This window comes from Rhinolophus ferrumequinum, chromosome X (genome assembly GCF_004115265.2).
Source record: "Rhinolophus ferrumequinum isolate MPI-CBG mRhiFer1 chromosome X, mRhiFer1_v1.p, whole genome shotgun sequence".
In the NCBI taxonomy this organism is placed as follows: domain Eukaryota; kingdom Metazoa; phylum Chordata; class Mammalia; order Chiroptera; family Rhinolophidae; genus Rhinolophus; species Rhinolophus ferrumequinum.
Window position 1 is genome coordinate 1,687,205 of NC_046284.1, and position 25,922 is coordinate 1,713,126.

The 25,922-nt window shown below is 40.4% G+C and overlaps 1 protein-coding gene, 1 long non-coding RNA gene and 1 other non-coding gene across 6 annotated transcripts in view; 2 read left to right on the plus strand and 1 right to left on the minus strand.

The window, feature by feature from the left end:
• Window positions 1-25,922, plus strand: part of LOC117023551 (uncharacterized) — a 29,110-nt gene that overhangs the window by 195 nt on the left and 2,993 nt on the right. The window contains exon 2 of the long non-coding RNA XR_004423229.1: window positions 9,905-10,075. This is a non-coding gene — a long non-coding RNA (uncharacterized LOC117023551). The remainder of the gene's footprint in view (window positions 1-9,904; window positions 10,076-25,922) is intronic.
• On the minus strand, window positions 572-11,008 carry LOC117023541 (rho-related GTP-binding protein RhoG). 4 transcript variants are annotated; one of them, XM_033108450.1, is made up of 3 exons: window positions 10,205-11,003; window positions 6,634-6,725; window positions 572-6,452 (listed from the first exon to the last, which is right to left on the minus strand). In XM_033108450.1, exon 3 carries the CDS (start codon window positions 6,435-6,437, stop codon window positions 5,862-5,864), a length of 576 nt encoding a protein of 191 aa, XP_032964341.1. In that variant the 5' UTR covers window positions 6,438-6,452; window positions 6,634-6,725; window positions 10,205-11,003; the 3' UTR covers window positions 572-5,861. The 4 variants fall into 4 exon arrangements, with proteins under 4 accessions (XP_032964341.1, XP_032964360.1, XP_032964369.1 ...); XM_033108469.1 differs by lacking the exon at window positions 10,205-11,003 and adding an exon at window positions 8,078-9,890; XM_033108478.1 differs by lacking the exon at window positions 6,634-6,725 and having other exon boundaries at window positions 10,205-11,008.
• On the plus strand, window positions 17,760-17,862 carry LOC117030482 (small nucleolar RNA U13). The gene has a single exon (XR_004424404.1). It is a non-coding gene; the product is annotated as a small nucleolar RNA U13 (small nucleolar RNA).

The window sequence follows — 25,922 nt, forward strand, 5'->3', positions numbered from 1 at the left end:
GGGAAATGTGAAAGTAAAACATAAGTAACATGAATAGCCGATCCTTCACCTAGATTCACGATTGTAAACATTTTGCCAGGGTTTTTTCCTGAATAATTTGAAAGTGTGTTACAGATACCGTGATTCTTCACCCCTAAAAATAAGACAATTTTCTCCATAACCACAATATCATTATCACATATTTAAAAATTAACATTAATCCAATTATGATTTACATACATAGTGCTTGTTTAAATTTCCCCAATTGTCCTAATTGGAACATTTTACATTTCAATCCAGGACCCACTCAAGGTTCATGCATTGCATTTGGTTATCTCCCTTTAGTCTCTTAATCCAGAATCCATTGGCCTTTTTCTTTGTATTGCACGGCACTGCGTTTTCAAAAGAATCCAGGCAAGTGGTCTTTAAATATTCTATAGTCTGAATTCGTAGGATTGTTTCTTCAAATTGATTCAGGTTAGATATTTTACTGGCCGCCAGAAGGCACAATGTCAGGTTCTCACAATATTGGTGATGCTAAATTTGATCACTTCAAAAAGTGACAACCACGTCTGTCCATCGCAAAGGCACGTTTTTCCTTTTGTAATCAGTAAATAATCTATGGGGTGATGCTTAGAGATCGTGTGAATATTCTGTTTCCCATCGCCTTTACCCACAATGGGTTTAGCATCCATAGATGATCTTTGCCTGAATCATTTATACTGGGGGAGTGCAAAAGGGTGATTTTTCTAATTCTTAAATTCATTATACATTTATTAACTGGACTTACTCAGTAAAGAAGAACTTCCCCTTTTCTTACCTCCCTTCTCGCATTGTTAATGTGTTATAATCTAGCATCATCATCATCCTTTTTGATGCTCAAGCTGTCCCAGATTTTTCCAGTGGGAACCACTTCACTTTGGCTTCTGTGTCCTCTGGACACGATCCATTAGTCTGTGAGCACTTCCTTGCTTTTTGGTGAAAGATGTCCCAGGCTTACTGCGTACATCCACTGTCCAGGACCTGACTGATATAAGCCATTTCTCCAGGAGCCCTGGTTCCTTTTAGTGGGATGGTGTTTAGAAACTAGGGCATTATTGTTTATATGCCCTATCAGTGGAGAGAGGTAAAAAAATAAATAAATACCTGTAATGAGTTTATACAGATATCTCCAATTCGGATCCAATGCCGCAGAGTTCTCCCTCACTTTCCCCCATTTCGTATTTGTATCTTGCTTCTCTTACAATGAGAACCCTGGTTCCCAACAGCAATAATATATTTACCCTTTCCAAAATTACAAGACCGATGCCACTTATAATGATAAACCAAAGCTCAGAAGTTCTTTGCAGTTTTTCGTCCTTAGAATATATCCTACTGAGGACATACTAAAAATTACTTGAATCATTTTTTTCCCTCCGTGGAGATGTTTGTGTTTGTATTCAGCTTTAGGATTTGTTTTTATTGTCCTATTTTATATGATTTTATTTTTAAAATATGCAAACCTTTACCCGGTGAAAACTATATAAAAAGCTATTCCCAGAGAAGTCTTGCTGCCGTGCCTGTACCCTCTACCCCATTCCCACCCACTCCCTGTAAGTAACTATTTGCATTAATTTCTGGTTTATCCGTCCTGTGTTTATTATTTTTTATTGAAGCTTAATTGACATATATAACATGAGTTTCAGGTGTACAACATGATTCACTGTCTGTACTTCCTGTACTTAGTTTTGCAAAGTTAAGCAAAGGAGTCTATATATTCTTATTTTCCCTTTTTCATTACACAAAAGGTAGCATACTATATATACTCTCTTCATTTCACTTTGCTTGTTTTCACTTAACAATATAGCCTGGAAGTCACACTGTATCACTTCACAAGGCCCTCCCTCATTCTTTTTAATGGCTGCTTAGTACTTCATTACATGGATGTTTAACGGACTATTTTAACAGCTGTATTTCTAGGCCAGATGATAAGAGACTGCCAAAACCTGCATAGTAGCTGAAATGCTGCACTCGGGTAGTAAAAGTTAGAATACTATTGCTGTACTAATACTTAAGGCAAAAACGTAAGATAGAGTATGTATTTTAATGTACCTTACCCTGCCTCTTGGGTGCTTGTGCTTGAGGAAAAGCAGATGCAATGAGAGGTAGATGGAGGCTTGTAGAATGTGGAAAGGGACTTCAGATACTACAAATACTAAAGATGCCATTCTTGCCTCAAAGTGCATAGATTTCCCATATGACCCAGCAACTCCACTCCTAGGTGTCCACCCAAGAGAATTGAAATGGTCCACACAAAACCTTGTACACAAAGGTTCACAGCAGCACCATTCCTAAGAGCTAGAAAGTAGAAACAAGCCAATGCCCCTCATCTCTGAGTAGATCAAGTATGGTTTATCCATTCAATGGAGTAGTATTCAGCAACAAAAGGAATTAAAGTACCCATGTGTGCTTTAAAATGGATAAGACCACCTATTGTTTCATTCCCTTTATATGTAAAGTTCAGGAAAGACAGTAGATAAATGGTTGCCTAGGGCTGGGGACAGGAATTAACTAACCCAAGACCCTCCTGGGGTGATGGTTGCCTGACTCTGTAAGTAAATTTAGTACAAATCCTTAAATCGGTGGATTGTATGGTATGTAAATGATACCTCAATAAAGCTATTTACACATGCAAACACACATTGTGGTTTTGCTCTTCCTTGCTAGTGCACTTACTAGTGCAGCTCAGCATACTTAACAGCCATGGTTTAATTCATTTTTATAGCAAACAGGAAGGGAATTTTCCTGAGATAACTGGGGAGGCAGAGGACATTAAATGTCTCATTTTTGCAACCCCAGCCCTTATACTGTAATACCTGTGACACAGTAGGAGCTTGGTAATTTTTTGCTGAATGCAGTGTAATATAAGAGGAAGATCCCTGACAGGGAACTAAGTGGTCTGTCATTAGTGAAAACCAGGAAATGAAGCTAAATCCTGGAAATGAATAGGTGGGCGGGGGTGGGGGGAGTGGTGGGGTGCGGCTAGAGGATCCCTGTTAGCAGGGCAGATGGTTCCCTACGCTGATTGTCTGACTAGAAAAATACGTAGTTACAGGTAGGTGCAGTGTTCAGTATGACAATTACAGTAATTCTAGCCTTTGCAAGTTGAGAAGCACTTAGAAACCACTCAAAGCAAAGGGCGGGGGGTGAGGAATTGCTTTGATTTTTAGAAAACAGCAGAGCTAGTAAAGTCAGAAAAGTTTATTACCATTCGTCATGAATAATTTAAAAGGGACACTAGCATGTTAGTCTTCATACAAATTCCTTTCAAGTATAAACATCAAGATGTCAGTGTATGCTTGGGACCATCAAATCAGTCCAGTACAAAACCTCTCCGACTTGTGGATCACACCTCCATTTCCTAGTGGACCCGAGTTTGCCCACACCAAACCTAGGCTTACATTTGGGGATTGGCCAGGCAAAGGGGAGCAGGAGGCACTATTCGAAGCCAACTTAAAAGGTTTTCAGTAGCTAAACAGAGTTCCCAGAGACACAGGGGACAGCCATGTTTGTAGCCCCATTGAACCATGAAGTCCTGTGAGCACCCCAGCAGCATCCACAGAATATTCTGAGACTGGAAGACACTGGCTGCCTGTGGGGAAACGCAGGGACTCTCCACAAGAACAGCCGACTCCTAGTCACCACACCACGACAGCAGCAGCCCCACTTTCCAGAGTGCTCCTGGGCCTGAGCTGAGGAGGGCCACCCTCACTCCCTCCCAGCTAACACTGCTCCTGCAGAATCCCTGCCACCCACCACAGGAGGCCCTGGGTCACACAGGAAAATAGATACAGTACATTGCAAGTGAGAGAAGGCACATGCCAGGCAACGCTGTCCATCCTGGCTCCTCCACGGCTTTAGACACACAACGTGTAGAAACACCAACAAAGGACTGTATGAAGTGGGGGAGTGCGGTAATGAAGGCAAAACAAAACACTTGAGTCCCTTGTGAGGGAAAAGGAAACGAGAAGCAAAGCAGGAAGAGTGGAGAGTTGACATAACCTTTTCTCTTCTGTCATTACTTGATTTCTGCTTGACCTCCTGGTTCCAGATTCTCCAAGAGTAGGGCTGCCAGACTTAGCAAATAAAAAATACAGGCTATCCCACTAAATTTGAATTTCAGATAAATAGCAAATAATATCTACTTTTGCCAATGATTTGTAAGTGTAAATATGTCCCCCAAATTGCATATTCCATACTGTCTATCCCATTGTGTGCTCCCCAAGTCTAGTCTCCTCTGTCATGTATATTTCTGGTTTATGTGACAACCCTATCTGGGAGGTTCAGTTAGTCTGAGGGAGGCCATTCTGATCACATGTTGTCAAAAAACCACAGCAAGATTGTCACAGAGCAAAATACACTTCACAAACCACGGGGGGCGTATGTGATCCTTCAGCTCCGTTTCCCACACTCAAAAATCCAGTGCTATTTTGGCAGGACGAGTGTATGTGCACGGTGGAGTTGTCACCCGCTATCTGCCAGGTGGGCAAGTAAGTTTTTCTTCCATACCAAATGAAGGTCAGAAATACGAGGGTGGCAGAGAAGTAGGCACACTGGGATATGGAACCTGACTCCCACGGGCCCAGGCAGGCTGAGCAGCTCCAGCAAACTCCCCACTGGGGTCTAGAGACCCAACAGACTCCCACTCTCTTGGAGCAGCTAAAAGACCTCAAAAGGCACACGGGGCTGAACATGCGTGCACACACAGGATGGAAGAACAGGAAGAGAGCAAGGTAGCCATTAGAGTGACTCAGGAATGATGGCAGAAAAGACGTTTCAGGGAATCACAGAACTCCCTGACAGTGACTGGCAGGACATTTTGCTTGGTTTTATTTAGGGGGTTAACCCTCAGTGGTATTTCCCTAAAATGGGAGGTGACGGGGCAAAAAGAGCCACAGAGAAGCCTCAGAGACATAGCGGATCTGACCACCACATCCCACATCCACCTCCTTTGATGGAAGAGGAACAGTAACAAGTCCATGGCGGGCAAAGATTTTTTCAAAGGCACAAAAAGGGAAACATCAGAAAGAATAGGGCCACACTGCGCTCTTCTCCATAGCTGCCTCCACGGGAATTATAGTCCCTGTTCACCAGCATCTCTGACACTGTTCCCAAAGACGTTAATAGGTGTTGCATAGGACCCCAAAAATTCAGTGAAATAAGTTTGGGAAATGTTGCGTACTTACTAAAAGTTACAAATTCCTGCAGTGGAGGAACCTGTTCAGTTCTATTTAAATGGCTGCTCCCTGACTTATTTGACCACAGAGCCCTTTTAAGGAACACCTGTTACCATCTCACAGAACTTTGGGAAATGCTGCTTAGCCAATTTAACAGAAGTGCCTCAAGAATGAGACAAGAACATGTGAACATTGGTAACACCCAGGAATCACATACAAGCTGGTTTTCACACAGTATATCAGAAAGTTGAAGGCAATGATTTGCAAAGGAGAGCCCTGTCCTTCTGCGAGGCACTTGCTCAGTGATAACTTCAGCCAGGGCAGCTGAGAGTTGGTTTTAAAGCAGACAAACGCCTACAAAGAACAGTACGAGGCTGCTCTGCTTAGTTGTTGCCCAGTCAGGACAGGAAAGAATAGCGCTCGTGGTGTCTCTTCTAAGCGCTCTGACCACACACACACACTCAAACTTCCTCCAAAAGGTTTAGACCAAACTTCAAAGCAGCCATGTACACACTAGCCTGTCTTGGTTCCTCCAAAAGCCAAGTACCCTGGAGCCTAGGGTTTCCAGGAGAAGAGACAAATGGCTCACGCTGGCATTGCCGAATGCTGCCAAAGGAATCCCCCCTTATTCTCCTCAGGTTCAGTCCCCAAGTAGCACCCTGAAAGCTACAAGAGGACACACTTCTTGGTGTTCTTCTTTGTGGCAGGGTAAAGGACAGCCCGGACAGCTTCCGAAAATACCTCGTGTACCCCATCCTGCGTCAGGGCAGAACATTCTAGATACTTCACAGCCCCCACTTGCTTAGCCAAGGAAGTGCCTTGCTGAGGAGTTGTAGGCACTAGGCTCTGTTCCTTCAGCTTCTTCACTGTCTCCAGGTCACTCCGCAAATCCCTCTTGGTGCCTACCAGTAGGACAGGTACATTGGGGCAATGATGGGAGACCTCTGGGTGCCACTTATGCCTCACGTTGGCATAAGAGGATGGGTTGCCAATGGAAAAACAAATGACAAAGATATTGGTCAGCGGGTAGGAGAGTGTTCGCAGTCGGTCATACTCCTCTTGGCCAGCTGTGTCCCACAGGTTCAGGCTGACGAGCTGACCATCCACAGATGTCTGGGCGCTATAGTTGTCAAAGACAGTGGGGATATACTCTTCAGGAAAGGCATTAGTTGTGTAACTGATGAGGAGACAGGTCTTACCTACAGCCCCATCTCCTACGACCACACATTTGATCGTCTGCATTCTTCCCTTGGAGTCCTGTGCACAAGAGAGAAATAACGAATGTTCACAGAGGCTCGGTTCATGTAGGGAGCCTATGCTTTATAAACATTTCTCTTGAAGGAGAAAGAGGAGGTGAGACACCCCTCCCCCCCACTGCCCGGCCCCTTAACACCACAGAAGAGTCAGCTGGGAAGGGCGGTACAGGGTGAGTTCTTACCGTGGACTGCTAGAGGACAGGCTTCAGTAGGTCCCAAAAACCACCTCTGAAGTTGTGTACAATCGTATATGTATGTGCATAAGTGAATTTTTCTGGAAAGAAGATCCAAAGCTATTATCAGATTCTCAAAAAGGGCTGTGAGCCCAAAAAGATTAAACACCATATGTAGACAGGTATTTATGTTCTATTGTTGTCGAGGTCTGGAGATGGGCATCAAAGGTGTTAAAATATAGCAAGTGCTCGATAAATGGTCACTAATTTTAAAAATTGGTATAGAAAGAAGGTTCCCAAAGCAGAAACAAAAGAAAGAGGCTCTCACTTTGGGTCTGTGGCAATAGACTCAGCAAAGGAACCTCTGCTCCTAAAAAACAGCGATACCATAATATTGGAGAGAAAGGCAGGCTAGTTGGACTGAGCCAGAGACAGAGCTGGTTAAGAGTCTAGGCTCCGAAGTCAGACCACCTGGAGTCAAAACCAGTCCCCTCCATTCCTAAGCTTTGTGAACTTGGGCAGATTTTTAACCTGAGGCTTAAGTGAAGGATCGCATGTTCAGTAATTAGTAGTGCCTGCCACATAGAAAGTGCTTAAGTGTCAGAAGCTACTGTGACTTCATAACTTCTATTCTGCTGGGGAAGGCAAAAGTTCATGATGTGGTGACAACGTTAGACCAGGGGTCTCATCCCTTCCCACATCATCTGAGTAAAACTACGGATCAAAGAGCAACACACTCCCGTCCATTTCTTCATAAATCAAGTGTTTGGGAGTGAGAGGCGCAGCACAGATGATCCCCCCAGCATGTTTACTATGAGCTCCCATGTTTCTGCCCCAGTGAATGCCCTGGCAGTGCCCCATCGCACTCCCAATTTCTTTAGCTTCTTAACTACTGCCTTCATTTCAGAGCCGATCCTTACAGCATTAACTTCTTCAGGTGTCAGAACAAGGAGCAAAGGGGGTAAATTGTCATGTGGATTTGACATGACATCCTCCATCCTGTTGTCTTATTAGCGTAGGTCTACATTAGGCCCATATCATATCATATAGACAAAAACAATGCAACTCCTTTTGGGTCAGGGTAAAGAAAAGGTGGCCGTCCAAGCATGATTCACATAGGCCCACTAGGGGTAGCTGTCCGCCCACACAGCCAGTTCTGACCTACGAGGCATTCCCCCAGAAGCCTTCGTTAGCACACGTTAGCACACGCCCCACAGCCAAAGTCCAGAGCTTAATTCAGGACTAGCAGGCAACCATCCCAGCGTATTCACTGACCATCAGCTTTGCTTTTTTCCCATCTGGAAACAGGCATAAGGATCAAACGCACAAGGTCAGTGGAAACAGGGCAAAGTCACGACCACATTCCTGACAATAGCCTTCCTTCCTTCCTTGACTTTCTCAGTCGGGATTAGTTTCTTTGTCTGAATTCCTACAGCATCACCGTACAGCTCACCTTCCCAGCCTCCTCTAGGTATCATCCAGTGTGCAGCATCTCTGCTCAAAGTGGCTGCTTTCAGACACACCAACAGTACATGTGAGGGCTGCTGAACCAGAGCGAAACTCGTAGGCACAAAGACCACTTTGCATCCCAAACTCAGCCCCTCGTGTCCATCACTAGGAGAAGGCATCGACGCTCATTTCTGTTAATACTTGTTTCTGTCTGTCTACCAGCACTCTTGGTATATATTGTCTGTAGACGGGTACTCAGGTCACACTGAGGGCTGAGGGTCCAGATGACAGAGTGCAGCTGGCACTTCTTAGGTCTGAAAACTCAAAACATCCTCACCCGCAGTCAGCTCTACAAAAGGGAGGGGTCAGCAAAAGTCCCAGGTATTTGGGGTGGGGGGCTGCTTTGCACAACTGACTCATTTATTCAGACCACATGTTCATTATACTATCTTCTTTACTTGTGTGTATGTTTGAAATTCACCAGAGTTAAAAAGTTTCAAAATAATACTAAAAAATATGTCCAAAACAACTGAAAACGGTCTCAAAGAGATCTCTGCATCCCCATGTTCACTGCAGCACTATTCTTAATAGCCGCGAGGTAGAAGCAACCTAAATGTCCATCGATAGGTGAATAGATAAAGAAAATGTGAGGTGTATAGGTATAGATAGAGATATTTCAGCCTTAAAAAGAAGGAAATGTTTTCGTATGCTACACCATGGATGAACCTTGAGAACATTATGCTAAGTGAAATAAGCCAGTCACAAAAAGTCAAATACTGTATGATTCCCTTTATTCAAGGTATCTAGACCAGTCAAACTCAGAAACAAAGTAGAATGGTGGTTGCCAGTGGCTGGGGGTGGGGAGAATGGGGAGCTCTCTAATGGGTATAGAGTTTCAGTTTTGCAAGATTTTTGAAAAAAATTCTAGCTCTCCATTGCAAAGTGGATATAGTTAACACTGCTATACTGCATACTTAAAATGGTTAAAAATACTACAAATAAAAATCATACTTTTTTAAAGGGTTAGGAGCTCTGAGAGAAGGCTGGGGATTAGAGCAGACAGGCAAATACTGTGTTCGCCACAGCTCCGAGATCTAGCAATCTCCCGCGTACGACTGTGTGCAGTGCACTGCTAGGAGGGACTCAAGATGGGCTTCGAAGAAACAGAGAAAAAGAATGCCAGAAGCTTCCAACCTTGTGGTAAAAGCAGGACTTAGATGAAAAGGCAAACTAATACACAGTAATGCGTGGCTCAGAGGGGAAAAGTTGCTGTGGGGAAGCAAAGGGAAAGTAAAAATTGAGAGCCTTGTCACAGGCTGTGAAGCACTTCCACCTATCTTGTTATTTAAACCTCACAGTAGCCGTCAGGTGGCATCAGGGCCTCTCAGAGATCTTTAGGCCTCTAGGATTGGAAATTGGGACAGGCCTGGAGCCCATAGACCAGCTCCCTAGAAGGCTCCCTTCCGCGTCAGTCATTCACTGTTAACCTTGGAATTACAGTTTCTTGTAAATCTTCCAACCTCATCTGACAAAGCATCCTTCTTCACATGGCCAGTTCTGCACAGCAGTCCCTTTTGGCCTAGGTTGGACACACAATATGAAAAACCCAACAACAGTCAAGACAAGAATGCAGCTCAGAGTACTACTGTCTTTTAGCACATTCTCCAAGTCTCACCCTTTCCGCAGCTCTCAGTCTAATCCACTTGAAATCTTACTTTCTGAAAGCAAAACAATTCAGCAGAAGTCCCCATTTTTATTTAGTACTTTCTGTAACAGAGTTGTCACCAATTCAGGGACATTTCCACATTGAAAATTGATTTCTTTGGTTCAGGTGCAAAGAAGACTTCGGCCCTCTGGGGCCAAAGGCAGCCGAGTGGACAGGCGCAGCCCGGAGCTACGGGGGCTCCCCTGTGCCCAGCAACTTAAGCAGAGGCAACTCGAGAGGCCCATCAGTAGATAGCACGAGCCCGCTGGGCACATCCCTCATCCTCCTCCAGCCAAGGTGAGTGATTCTGGGACACAGAGGTGCCCCAATAGGAAGAGCTGGCTCCCCCTCCCATTACACACGCCTCGGCCCTTCCCAGGGGAAGAGAGCAGACGTGGGTACCGCCGGGGGGTCTCAACAGATTACCGGGCAAAGCGATCGTGCTCCCGCGCCGTTCAGCCGCCGCTGGCACAGCCTCCCGGCTTCTCACTGGGCTGGGCAGGGTTGGCGGACTGAGTGCCACATCCGGCAGCCACCAAGTCCCACCCCGTGGTCGACGCAGTCTCCGCTCGGCGCCCAAGACCTCCTGGGAAGTGGAGTTCTGGGGCCCCGCCTCGCCATCGGCATGTCACAGGCTCCTAAACGACATCTCCCACCTCCGTTAACAAGATTGCTTAGGGCCTGACGCCAGTACCGGTTCTGTGGGCGGGGAATCCCAAGCCTCACCTTTGCACTGTAGGTTAGGCACCCCTCCTCCCAGCCCCCATAAAGTGTTAGGAAAGATGGAGGCGATCAAAGAAAATGAGGTAAGGAGCAAATTGGGGTTGCTCTCTTTCACCAAATACTAGTTTGCATTTTCTCGAGTTTTATATAAATTGAATCATTCAGTATGCACTTTCTAAAACAGCCTTATTGACATAAATTCACATACCATAGAATTTCACCCATTTAATCCGTACAATTCATGGGTTTGGGTATATTAACTATTTTTTGTGGTAAATGTATATATAACAAAATTTGCCATTTTAACCGTTTTTATGTGTACAATTCAGTGGCATTAAGGACATCCACAGTGCTGTGCAACCATCAGCACCTGTCTATTTCTAAAACCTTGTCATCACCCCAAACAAATTCTGTACCCATTAAGCAGTAACCCCTCATTGCCTCCTTCCCACAGCCCCTGGAAACGAATCTTTAATCTGCTTTCTTGCTTCCATGAATTTGACTTTTCTAGCTACCATTTAATTGAATGTTGGACATTTGGCTTGTTTCCAACTTTCGACTAGCGTGAATAACACAGTAACTGGGTACAAGAATCTGGTTTTATTGATTTTCTCTGTTGTTTTTGTTTTCTAGTTTACTAATTTCCACTTTGGTCTGCATTATATTTCTTTATACTGTAAATTTTATTTGCTCTTCTTTTTACTGAAGTGAAAGCTGAAGTCATTGTTTTGAGACCTTTCTTCTGTTCTAATATAGGTGTTTAGTGCTTTAAAATTGCCCCCTAAGTACTGCTTTAGCAGAATGCCATACATTATATGTTGTGGTTTTATCTTCACTCAGTTCAAAATATTTTCTAATTACCTTTTTGATTTCTTCTTTGACCCATGGGTTATGTAGAAGTGGATTATTCAGTTTTCCAGTATTTGAGGATTTTCCAGAGATCTTTCTGTTATTGATATGTAATTTCATTCCATTGTTTTCAGAGGATATATGTTGTATGGCTTGAATCCTTTGAACTATATCTTGGCTGATTGGATGCCTAGTTCTTCTAGCAGTTACTCGGAGAAGGGTACTGAAATTGACTAGAATTGCGGATCTGTCTATTTCTCCTTGCAGTTTATCAGTTTTTGATTCATGTATTTTGAAGCTCTTATATTATGTAGGTGCACAAATGTTTCCAATGACCACTTCACAGAGAGAGTAAGAACCTTATGTTAATATATTTCCATTTCTCTCTTCCTGGACTAGCATTTTACTTTTACCCCACACTATCTTCTTACCATTAATGTTTAAACAGTTAATTTTTAACTAGACCTTATTTTTTAAAGCAGTTTTAGGTTCCCAGCAAAATTGAGTGGAAAGTACAGAGACTTCCCATAAACTCCCTGCCCCCACACAGGCACAGCCTCCCCTCTATCTCAATGTTCCCACCACCAGAGTGGCACATGTTACAATTGATGAACCTACAGCAACACATCATTATCGTCCAAAGCCTACAGTTTACATGAGGCTCACTCTTAGTGTTGTACCTTCTGTGGGCTTGGACAAATGCATCATGACAGGTATCCATCATTAGAGTATTATACAGAGTTAGTTTCACTGCCCTAAAACTCCTCTGTGCTCTACCCATTCTTCCCCCTCCCCTCTGACCCCTGGCAACCACTGATCTTTTTACTGTCTCCACAGTTTTGCCTTTTCCAGAATGTCCCATAGTTGGCACCATAGAGTGTGTGGCCTTTTCAGATGGGCTCTTTCACTTAGTCATGCATTTGAGGTTCCTCCATGTCTTTTCATTGCTTGACAGCGCATTTCTTTTTAGTGCTAATATTCCATGGTCTACATGGACTACAGTTTATTTATCCATCACCTGCTAAACGACATCTTGCTTGTTTACAAGTTTGGGCAATTATGAATAAAGTGCCATAAACATCCAAGTACAGGCTTTTGTGTGGACATGAGTTTTTAGCTTATTTGGGGAAATACCCTGGAGCATGACTGTTGCTCCATATGGCCAATTACCTTTTTCAAACAGGTTTTCTTGAGATACCATTTACATACCATAAATTCACTCATTTTAACTATACAATGAAATGGTATTTAGTAAATTTACAATGTTGTGCTACTATCACCACAATCCAATTTTAGAACAATTTGCATAACCTCCAAAAGATCCCTCACACCCAGCTGCAGTCACTCACTCCCTGTTCCTAACCCCCAGGCGACCACTTATTACTTATTGTCTGTAGAAAGCTGTCTTTCCTGACCATTTCACATAAATGGTATCCCACAATATATCTGGCTTCTTTCACTTAGCATAATGTTTTTGAGTTTCGTCCACTTTGGAGCATGGATCAGTATTTCGTCCCTTTTTATTGCAGAATTGTATTTTTTTTTCTCTTTAGACCAAATTTATAGAGGTATAATTTATGACATTAAAAAAACTCACCTTAAGTTTATAGTTTGATGACTTTTGACAAATGTATGCACTCATGTAACTACTGCCACAATCAAAACATAACATTTCCATCATCCTAAATAGTTCCCTTGTACCCCTTTGCAGTCAATCTCCACTACCCTTAGCTCCAGAGGGTCACTGTTCTGCTTTGTGTCGCTAAAGATTAATTATGTCTTTCTAGAATTTCATACAAATAGAATCACACATCATGTAGTCTTTTGTGTCCACTCCTTTTGCTCAGTATAACGTTTCTGAGATTTATTCATGTTATTGGGCATAACAGTAGTTCATTCCTTTTTATTGCTTAGTAGTATTCAGTTGCAAGGATATACAGCAGTTTGTTTCCAGTCTGGGGCCATAATGGATACAGGTGCTATGAATATTTGTACATAAGTCTTTTTGCAGACATACATTTTCATGTCTCTTGAGGAATACCTGGGAGTGTGTAGGTGTCTTTGGGTAGGTGTATGTTTAATTTTGTATATTTAACATCATAAGAAAATACCAAACAGAACACCAAAGTGGTTGTACCATTTTACGCTCTAATGCATGAGAGTCCCAGTGGCTCTACATCTTCACCACCATTTAGTATTGTCAATCTTTTTAATTTTAGTAACTCGAGTGAGTACATACTGGTATTTCATGGTGGTTTTTATTTGCATTTCCCTGATGCTTAGTGATTTGAGCAGCTTTTCATTTACTTAATGGCTATTCATATGCCTTTCTTTGAGAAGTATCTGTTCAAATCTTTAGCCCAGTTTTTTGTTTTCTTATTTTGAGTTGTGAAAGTTCTTTATAGGTTAGGGATACAAATCCTTTATTAGACTTTTGTATTGTGAATATTTTCTCCCACTCTGTGGCTTGCCTTTAATTTTCTTAAGTGAAATTGCAAATTTAATTTTGATGATGTCCAATCAAATTTTTCTTCTATGCTTAGTGCTTATTTCGGTCCTTTCCTATGTACGAGGTCATTGCTGATATTCCTATGTATTTTATAGCTTTTGTTAGTATTGTGAATGGAATTCCTTTTTATAATATTTTCTACTTAGCTATTACTTATATTTAGGGAAGTTACTAATTCTGGTATATTTTATACTTTCTTTTGTGTTTAGTAACTTGTAAGTTCATTCTCTTAGATTTTCCTATCAACTAGGAATAAGACCATTCCATATTTACCTTGCCAGTATTTCTCATTTCACTGTGTTGGGTAAGACTTCCAGCCTAATGCTAAATGGTAGCTAAGTTACCTATGAAGGTCTGTGGTTAGGTTTCAGAGAATAACAGAGACTGGAGAGAAGCTCGAGACACTACAAAGGAAGAATCAGTAGAACTTGGTAACTAACTGAATAAGGAGGATGAAAGAGAATTATGGTTTAGAAATAACTAGGATGTTAAGTTTAAGAACGGGGAGAATGAAGTTGCCATTATCAGAGGATGAAATGAAGAGTTATTTTGGGGGAGGAGATAATAAGTTCAGTCTTAGATATTTTCAGTTTGAGTTTATGATGGGGTTTTCATAAAGCAATGTCCTGTAGGCAGTTAGAAATAGAGAACTTGAATTTGGGTGAGAGGCCTGGGCTGGAGATGAAGATTTTAGAGTCATCAGCAAAGGCGATAGTTGAAACAATAATGTGTATTTGTTACCTGAAAGAAGGAAAGTTAGAGAAAAAGAGAAATGAGTTCAACATTGGCCGTCAAAGATGCAAGTAGGAGGAAGGAGAGGAGCCAAGAAAGAAATAGAAAAGGGTTTAGAACAGAAGAACATCGAGAATAGCTTCAAAATTTAGAGGGAATAGCCAGCAACGTCAAAAAGGAAAAAGAGCTTAAGGGAAACAAGGAGTGGGAGAAGCAGAGTTTTAGAAGTTGTCAATAAAAAGATCCATAGGTTGGCAACTGCAAAATAAATCTTTGTTGAGATACTAAGAGAAAACTAAACACAGACTAGCTAGGTATTAGACGATATTAAGAAATTACACATTTGATTGGGTGTCCTAATGGTATTGTGGTTGTATTTTTTTAGTGTTTATCTTTTAAAGATAAGAGCCAAAATATTTAAAAGTGAAATGATGTGATGCCTAGAATATGTTTTAAAATACTACAGCTAAATCTTAGTAAGTGAGAGGGCAAGATAAAACAATAGTAACACGGTGTTATTTATTATTGAACCGAGTGATGGGTACATGGTGGTTCATTATACTGTTCTCTCTCTTTTGTATATGTTTGACATTTTACACAATAAAAAGTTTTAAAATGCTGTCTATAAGAAAATAAAAATGCTGTTTTTAAGAAACTCACTTTAAATAGAGCTGGGGTGACTATATTATTGTAAGACAAAATAGGCTTTAAATCAAAAAAGGTTACAAGAAACAAAAAGAGGACATTACATATTAATAAAAGGTTTGATCCAGCAAAAACATATAATAACTTTAAACATATATTCACCTAACAACAGAGCCCTATAATATATAGGAAGCAAAAGCTAACAGAATCGAGGGGCGAAATAGACAGTTCTACAGGAAGTTGGAGCCTTCAGTCGCTATGTACTGCAGAAACAGAAAACCTGAACAAGACAATAAACCAGGTGACTGTTTGCTTACTGTTTGCTCAGAAAAATGTTTTGCTTACTAGATCAGTAGTTTATTATAAAAGGATAAAACACAGGAATAGCCAGATGGAAGAGGCGCATGAAGGTATGGGGGCAGGAGTGCTTTCTCCAGATGTGCCACCCTCAGCACCTCCACGTGTTCACCAACTTGGAAGCTCGGGGCTTCTGAATAGCCTGAGGAAGGGGTAGTAGCCAGAGGAACTAATCTTGTGATTAAAGGACTGGAATCCTCAGCCCCATCCGTTGACCTCTGGGGAAGAAAGAGGGGCTGGAGGTGGACTTAATCACCGCTGGCCAGAGATTTAATCAATCCTACCATGTAATGAAGCCTCCATAAAAATGCTAATTGAAGGGGTTCGGAGAGCTTCCAGGTTAGTGAACACACGGAGGTGCTGAGGGTGGCACATCTGGAGAAAGCATGGAAGCCCTGCACTCCTGCCCCCATACCTTCATGCATCTCTTCCATCTGGCTAGTCTTGAGTTTTATCCTTTTATAATAAACTAGTAAGCAAATCATTTTCTGAGGTCTGTGAGCCATTCTAGCCAATTATCAAACCCAAGGAGTGGGTTGTGGGAACCCCAATATGTAGCTGATCAGTTAGAAGCACAAATAACAACCTGGACTTGCAATTGCTGTCTGAAGTGGGGACAGACTTGTGGGACTGAGCCCTTAACTTGTGGGATCTGATGTTATCTCCAAGTAGATAGTGTCAGAATTGAGTTAAATTGTAGAACACCCAGTTGGTGTGGCCCAAGACCTAGAGAATTGCTTGGTGTGGGAAATACAGAAATGTTCTATAGGTAGAGGAACCATGTATATCCCTTTCAGACACAAGCTACCAAAACCAACCCTTGAAGAAATAGAAAATCTGAGAAGACCTATAACTAGTAACAAGATTGAATCAGTAAAGACTTCCCAGTAAAGAAAAGCTCAGGACCAGATGGCGTCACTAGTGAATTCTACCAAAATTGAAAGAATTAACACCAATCCTTCTCAGACTCTTCCAAAAAATTTAAAGAGGAGGAAATCCTAACTCATTCCAGGAGGCCAGCATCACACTAATACCAAAGCCAGACAAAGACAACACAAGAAAAGAAAACTACAGGCCAATATCCCTGATGAACATGGATGCAAAAATCCTCAACAACATACTAGCAAGCTTATTTCAACAGCACATTAAAAGGATCATATACCATAAGCAAGTGGGATTTATCTCTGGGATGCAAGGATGGCTCAACATAATGCAAATCAATCAGTGTGATACACCACATTAGCATTATAAAGGATAAAACTCACGCAGTCATCTCAATAGGCACACAAAAAGCATTTGATATAATCCAAAACTCGTCTATGATAAAAACACTCAAAAAACTAGGAATAGAAGGGCATTTCCTCAACATGATAAAGGTCATGTATGAAAAACCCACAGCTAACATCATACACAATGGGAAAGACTTAAAGCTTTTCCCCCAAGATCAGAAACATCTGCTTTTATAGGGCACTGGTTGGCGTAGTTGGTTAGAGCACAGTGCTCATAATATCAAGGTCGCCAGTTCAATTCCCACATGGGCCAGTGAGCTGTGCCCTCCACAACTAGATTGAAAACAATGACTTAACTTGGAGCTGATGGGTCCTGGAAAAACACACTGTTCCCAATATTCCCCAATAAAAGAAATTTTAAAAAATATATGTCTACCTTTGCCACTTCTATTTGACACCATCATGGAAGTTCTAGCCAGCAAATTAGACAAGAAAAAAATAAAAGGTTACCAGGCTGGAAAGGAAGAAGTAAAAGTATCTGTTCACAGATGACATGACCTCATATGCAGACAACCTTAAAAATTCCACAAAAACTGCTTTGCTAATAAACAAATTCAGCAAAGTTGTAAGATACAAAATCAACACAAAAAAATCAGTAGCGTTTCTATACACAAGCAATGAAAACCACAAAACATTGCTGAACTAAAAAAGACATAAAAAAATGGAAAGACATCCCATGTTCATGGATTGAAAGATTTAATATTGTTATGAGGAAAATACTCCTCCAAGTAATCTACAGATTCAATGCAATCCCAATCAAGGTCCCAATGGATTGCTCTTTTTTTTTTTTTTAAGAAATAGAAAAATCCATTGTAGAATTCGTAGTGCTTCAAATATCTACACAAACAGCCAAGAAGCCCATAAAAACACATTCAAGATCCTTTTGTAGTTATAAGCGTGATGATTGGGTGGTCACACTTTTGCGTGAGATGTGCCTCCCACAAACCTTGTTATGACATCGGCACATTACCCATCTGACATTACCCATCTGACGTGAAAAGGAAAAAAAAAATAGAAAAAAAAAGAAAAAGAAGGAAAAAAAAAGAAAAAAGGAAAAAAAAGAAAAAAGAAAGAAAAAAGAGAAAAAGGAAAAAAGAAAGAAAAAAGAAAAAAAAAACATGTTCAACATCATTAGCCATCAGGGAAATGCAAATCCAAATCACAATGAGATACAACATCATACTCATTAGGATAGCTATGATAAAAATTAAAAAAAAAAAAAGTGGAGGGGGCAGCCAGATGGCTCAGTTGGTTAGAGCGCAAGCTCTTAACAACAAGGTTGCTGGTTCAATTCCCGCATGGGATGGTGGGCTGCGCCCCCTGCAACTTAAGATTGAAAACGGCAACTGGACTTGGAGCTGACACGTCCTGGAAAAAACACGCTGTTCCCCAATATTCCCCAATTTAAAAAAATGTTTTCTAAAGTGGAAAAGAACAAGTATTGGTAAGGATGTGAAGTAATTAGAACCCTTATGCATTGCTGACAGAAATATAAAATGTTTGCAGCTACTGTGGAAAACAGTTTCATTGTTTCTCAGAAAGCTAAACATAGAATTACCCTAAGACCCAACAGTTCCACTCCTAGGTATATATCCAAAGAAACTGAAAGCAGGGACTCAAACAGATACTTGTACACCCATGTTCGCAGCAGCAGTATTCACAATAGCAAAAAGGTAGAAATGACTCGTGTCTATTAACAGATGAATAGATAAATAAAATATGGTGTATTATTCAGCCTTAAAAAGGAAGGAAATTCTGATCCATGCTACAGTAAATATGAACCTCGAAAACACTATGTTAGGTAAATTAAACCAGCCACAACAGTTCAAATATGTAATTCTACTCATTTAAGGTATCTAGAACACTCAAATTCAGAGACAGAATGTAGAATAGAGGTCACCAGGGGCTGTTGGGAAGGGATAATAGAGAATTATTTTTAATGGGTACAAAGTTTCTCTTTGGAATGATGAAAAAGTTCTGGAAATAAATAGTGGTGATGGTTATACATTGTGAATGTATTTCATGCCACTGAATTCTACACTTAAAAATGGTAAATTTTATGTTATATGTATTTTGCCTTTAAAAATGCAAAAAGAAAATCAAAAGCTAAAGGAGAAACTCAGAAAATATATCTCAACCCATAGGATAAAGGCCTGATTTTCTTAGTATACAGAAAGCTTTTAAAGGGGGTGGCCGGTTGGCTCAGTTGGTTAGAGGTTAGTGCTGGTAGCACCAAGGTTGCCGGTTCGATCCCCACATGGGCCACTGTGAGCTGCGCCCTCCTCCAAAATAAATAAATTAATTAAATAAATAAATAAAATGTATATATTCTTTTTAAAAAATAGCTTTTACACAGTCATAAGAAAATGATAAATAGAAATAGAAAACTAGGCGAAGGATACGGACGCACACACATACACCAAGGAAATACATGTGACTTAGCATATTAGAGAGAAGCTTAACTCTACACATGATAAAAAGATTGTGTTAAAATATAATGAGATACCACTCTTTTCCTATAAAAATGGCAATATCAGAAACTTTGATAATACATTGTTTTGGCCAGGGTGTGGAGAAATAGGCACTCTCGTGTTTTTTTGTTGGATAGTAAATTAGTATAACTTTTGGAAGGCAACTTATCAAAAAATTTTTAAAAGTACATATGCCTTTCTTATTAGTAACTAAAAACCCAGCTCCAATAGGCTTAAACAATAAAGAGGATTTATTGGTTCATACAGCTGCAAATCCCAGGGGATGAGCAGGCTTTGCAGTTGGTTTGATTCCATGGATCAACAATATCACCAAAGGCCTAATTTCCTCCCATCTGTCAGTTCAGCCTTCCAGTATGAGCTTCATCGTAAATTTGACTCCCTTCTTGGTAGCAAAAGGGCTGCAGCATTTGAGGGCTTTACATCAGCCACACCACACTGGCCAAAAGAAGAGACAAAGCCGGCTTCTGTTATCTTTCTCAAAAGGGCAAAGAACAAAAACAAACAAACAAAAAAACCCTCTTCCCCCAAATACTTCAACACACATCCTCTAACATTTCATTAACTTGAATTTGGGCACTGGCCCATTCCTGAACAATCCCCTTGACAGGACAATGGTGTGCATTATTGGCTGAGGCTTGGGCTGCCTAAACCAAACACTGAGGCATGGGGGATGGGGTACCCCATTGGGTTACGCAGGTGGTGCATCCTGCCAGAAGCCGGGGGGGGGGGGAGATCAGTTCAACCCCTTCAAACTTTATGACTGCTACAAGTGGGGAAGGCAGGAATGCATGTGTGGCAGGGAATCCCATCAGTCACGATATACTTTGACCTAGAACTCTACTTTCAGTACTTTATCCTACAAATACACTGGCACGTGTACACAACCACGTATGTTCAAGGAGACTGTAATAGGATATTGGAAACAACCGAAATGGCTGGGACTGTTCAATAAATTGTGATGTAGCCATAAGAAAGAGTAAGGCAGCTCCTAAATGTATTGACATGACACAGTTGCAAAGATACAGTAAGTGAAAAAGCAGAGTGAACAACCTGCTACCATGTGTGCCAAAAAGGGAGAAAAGATAGATATATAGATATAAATATATTTAAATGAAAAAAAGGAAAGTAAATTTCCATTCTCATCAGTAAACCAGACTAGATGGAAATATCAAACACGTGCACACACACATATACACCCATTTATACTCGTATATCCATGATTTGTATAGAATAGATCTGGAAGGTACTCACAATAGTGGTGGTCTCTGGAAAGGAAGGCCAGGGAACTAGGGTATAGGAGTAGGGGTAGCATATAACTTTCATTGTATATCTTTTTATATTGCCTGAATTTTTTTTACCATGTATATATTTTTAGTTAACAAAAGTATTTATTAATTATAGGTTTCTATTTTTAACACATCAGATTGTCAGACATAAAAATATTTGTTAATAGTCAGCAAGAATGTTTTGTAGCAGGCCTTCATATATATTGTGTGTGGTGTATAAATTAATACACCCTCTTTGGGAGGCAATTTGGCAGTATCTAATCTTGCACGTAGCACTTACACAGCTAGGATTTTTATCCTACTGGTACGCTTACATATATTGGCAAAGGTGCATAAACAAACATATGCCCTGGGATCGATGTATAAATTATATAAATGTCTAACCACTATGCGGTACACCTGAGGACTAATGTAATTTTGAATGTCAATTGTAATTTAAAACAAAAAATAAACATATGCACTGCAGTAGTGTTTGTAGTAATGAAAGACTGAAAACCATTGAAATACCCATCAACAGCAGATTAGTTAACTAAATTATAATATATACATAAAACAGAAGTTTAAGAAGCTAGAGTTCTATACAGCAATGTAAAAGAACTATTGGTATCTTCAACACAGATAAAGATCACAGACAGTGTTGAATGAAAGAAGTCAGAGGCAGAAGAGTACATACTCTGTATAATTCCATTTATATGAAGTTCAAATACAGGCAAAACAAACCTATGATGTTAGAAGGCAGAATGTGGTAAATCTTTGGGGGTGGGGGGGGCACGAGGAGCCTTTTGTGGTGCCGGAAATGTTCTGTATTTTGACCTGGGGGAAGGTCACAGATTTATACATATGTAAAAATGGACACTTAAGAGTCCTGCATTTTACTATTAGGTTGGTGCAATAGTAATTGCAGTTTTTGCAATTATTTTTAACCTTTTAAACCGCAGTTACTTTTGCACCAACTTAATAAATCTAAGTTGTTCCTCAATAAATAAAAAAACGAAAAGGCGAAAGGTCAATTACATAGTGATATGGAATGAACTGCAAGATACATGTTTAAGTGTGTGTGGTGATCTACCTATCGCCATCCATGCGCGCGCGCACACGCGATGCGCTGGCAGAAAAGTAGAGAAACAGTAAAGAGCCGTAAGTCTACTGGGCAAGTGCTGGAGCCGACTTGTGCTCTGACGGCATCTGATCCCTGGAGGCCTGCAGCCTCGGTTGTACAGGCCTCATGCTTACAGGTGATGTCTCACTGGAGTTCAGGGGAAGAATAGAGAAAACAGTGGGGCAGTGGTACTGGAAGAGAAAGCAGCTGAGAGTTGATGAAAGAGGCCAGTCTTCAAGATTCAGGAATCCCAAGCAGGAAAAAGAAAACAAAGAAATCTCCATCCAGACACACTGTAGTGAAACTTGAGAACATCAAAGAGAAGATCTTAAAAGGAAGAAGAGACTGTCTATTTATGGAAGTAACAGTACTGTACCCCCTCACCCCTGCTCCCCACCCACACCAAGGTTATTCTGAATCAAACATCGAACATCACAGCATTTCATTTCATTCATAAATATTTTGGTATAGATACTACCTATGATTTATCCTTACCCCCCATAAGAGGAAAAAATTAGAACCTGGACCTAAAGCTAATCAGGCCTCTGGATCTATCTAATCAATCTTCGGGAAACACAAGGTACGGGAACACCACAGGACTGCAAGCACTAAATAAAATCTACTCTGTGGGAAGCACTATAGGACAAACAACCAGGTTTCTTCAATAGGAAGGAAGGAAGGAAGGGGCACCTAGAGTAAGAGATTTAAGAAACACACCAGCCAACTGCAGTGTATAGTCCTTATTTGGATCCTGATTCAAGCAAACTAAAACACAGACAGGAGACAATCAGGAAAATTTGAACAGTGACTGGTACATTTGATGATATTAAAGAATGGGTAATTTTCTAGAGGTGGTGGTTTTGTAATGTTTAGAAAAAGTCCTTATATTAGATATATACTATAATATTTATGAATGAAATGAAATACTGTGATGTTTGATGTTTGCTTCAGAATAACCTTGGTGTGTGGGTGGCAGAGCAGCGCTTAGGGGTATATAGTAAATGACATGAGATTGGCCATCAGTTAATAATCACTGAAGCCTGGTTACAGGCTTCATACTATTTTATACTATTTGTATAAAAAATAACATATTCACATATATGCTTATATTTGCATCGCTTATGGTAGTTCACATAAAAATTGTTGATAGGAATTGCCTGTCAGTAAGGGAACCAGGAAACGGGGGAATAGAGATGGGCCACTCTTCACATACCCTTTTGTACTATTAGAATTTTTTACCTTGTGTCTGTAGTACCTTAAAAATATTTTCTCAGTAGGCTAGGAATAGGAGAATTTTATAACTTGCTAAAGAGTATATAGAAAACAGCTGTGAGCATCAAACAGTGAACTACTAGGGGCATTCACCTTAAAGTCAGAAGGAAAACACGGTGCCCTGTTTTTACAACTATTGGACACGTAAGACACTTAAGTACTTACTCAGCAGTGCTCTGCAGGTTCTAGTCAAAACATTAAGACAAAAGAAGATAAAAGTTATAAATGTTGTAAGGGAAGAGTCATAAAATGGCCTTGTTTGTATATGATACATAGATAATCTAAGAGTATGAAAACTAAACAGAAGAAGAGTTTAGGTTTTAAATCAATAACTCTCTATAGAAAAACAAGACCCAGTTATCCAAATGGAGAAGAAAGGTCCCATTCACAGTAGTGGGGGAAAAAAAAAGATAGGAATAAACCTGACAAGCATTTACGTTAAAATACAAAATATTACCAAAGGCTACAAGTATGAAGATAGGAGAAATGGATAGATGTACACTATTCCTGAATGAGAAGTTTCATAATTGAAAAGAATTTCAAGTAACTATAAATTGCTGTAACAATCTCATTGGGATTTTGGGGGATAGGGTGGGAATACTCGACAAGCTGGTTTTGAATTTCATCTGGAAGAATATACAGAAAGAGCCAAGAAACTTCTAAAAGATAGACATGTGGGAAGATCTGCCTACCAGATATCAAATTATTCTATAAAGCTGTGATATGGTTCAAGAATACACAAATAGATCAATGGAATTGAATAGAGAAGCAGTTACATATGGGAATTTAAATACAGCATTTCAAATCTCTTCTGGGACATCATGAAAAATACACTGAAAATAATACATAAATTATGTACAAATCCCAAAGGGCAAAAAGTTGCAGGGGTTCTCGAGAGGCAGGAAAGCCGCTTAGAAAATGGTAGCTGAAATAGTAGCTGGGGAGAAACGTTGCTCTAGTGCAGGGAAGGATACAGATGAGAAGGGGCCATTTTACCACTAAAACTGGGGAAAGCTCCAGGACCCAAGATACCAGGTACAGCAGAGGATCGGCATGACATACGAGACTGAAAAGAAGAGTTTAATTGAAAGTCTGTACATGAATATTCGGTAAAAAAAAATTCTTACCCTTTTCTGTAATCAGGAAATGCAAAATAAAAATGAGATACCATTATTTGCACATGTAGGTGGTAAAAAAAGTTTTTAAATTGATAAAGTATTGATGGGTATTGGGTAAACTGGTACCTCACACACTGTTGCGTTGCCATGTAAATTGCAGTGGCCTTTGTGGAGGAAAATTGAGCAATATCTGTTAACATTTTAGATAGGTAAGAATGTGCATCCTTTTTTTCCAGCCACCCCCCTTCTATGAATCTATCAAGAAATGTTAGCACAAATATTCAAAGATACAGCGATTTTCATTTCTGCATAATTTGTGATAAAAATTGGAAACCTAAGTGTTCATCAATAGGGGAACAGTTAAATCAATTATGGCATATCCATATGATAAAGTACTGTACAGCACAAAGAATGTCAGAGCTGTACATTTTGTTTTGAGATCTGTACATATTAACATGGAAATGTCTTCAAGGACGATAAGGTGATATGCTTAACGATTAAGTTACAGAAAAAAAAATATTACAGAATGATTCCGATTGGCCAAAAAGAAAACACAGACGGTTCCATGTGTACGAGCGTATGTAGGTATCCGCTCAGACTTTTACTATATCTCTACATGTCATATGCCAATATGTTGGCAAATGCATAGAAAATGTGTAGGATACACACCAAACTGCTAACAGTGACTTCCTCTGAAGAATAAATTTAAGGGTTCAAATATTTTGTTTTCCATTGTATTCACTTCTGCAAGTGTCTGGTTTTTAAAGAGGACGGATGCTCAATCAGAGAGTTGAATATCTAAGTGTCACATTGATGCAGATGATACTCAAATCTATCTTCAGTGCTGACTTTTCTCCTGAACTTCAATTCTACATTTACAGTTAACTCCCCGCTAGCATTTCCATATGTTTTGCCATCATTTCAAGCTTATATCTAAAATAAGTCATTATCAGAATATTCAGATAGTATTGTCCCTTAAGCTTGAAGCCTTGGAGTAGTCGTCTTACACCCTTCCCTCCCCTATCGGGGGAAAAAATCAGCAAGCCCAAGGGTTTTTCCCTTCTTGTTAAGTAATACCATACACGGCTGTTTCCTGTCTATGTTTTGCCACCCTAATTCAGACCCTTCACTCAACAAGTATTTCTTGAGCACATATTATGAATGTGCTGGGCAGTGTTAGGTGCTGGGAACAGGGCAGAAAGATAGACTTACATTGTAGTGAAAGGGAGAAATAATGTACAGGTCAAAATCATTGTGCAATAATATTGGTAACACTTTTCATAATGCTTATCCTGTACCAGGTGCGTACTAAGCTCTTCAGATACATGAACTCAATACTAATGACCCTAGGATATAGGCACTGTCTTTAATCCCATTTTATAGTTGGGGAAACTGAGGCTCATAGCCCTTGAGTAGTTTAAGGTCATATATATCGCTAGTAAGTGGAGGAGTCAAGATTTGAACCTGGACAGCCGATGTTACAGTTTGTCCTCTTAACTGTCACGCTACATTGCTGCTTATGTAAGAGCTTCACATAAGGGTAAGGGCTCTGGGAGAACCAAACAGGGTGCTGTGTTAGTAACGTGGGCAGTAGGCACTAATTTAGAGGATGGTCAAGAAAGGCCTCTCTGAGAGGTGTTTTTTTTTTTTTTTTTTTTTTTTTTTTTTTTGCAGAAGAACTCAAGCATTTTCTCACCCTGGGTTTTGCTAATTGCACAGACATCATGCAGTTGGTTTCTCTGTTATTTCCTGCAAACTGGCAGCTGGATCCAA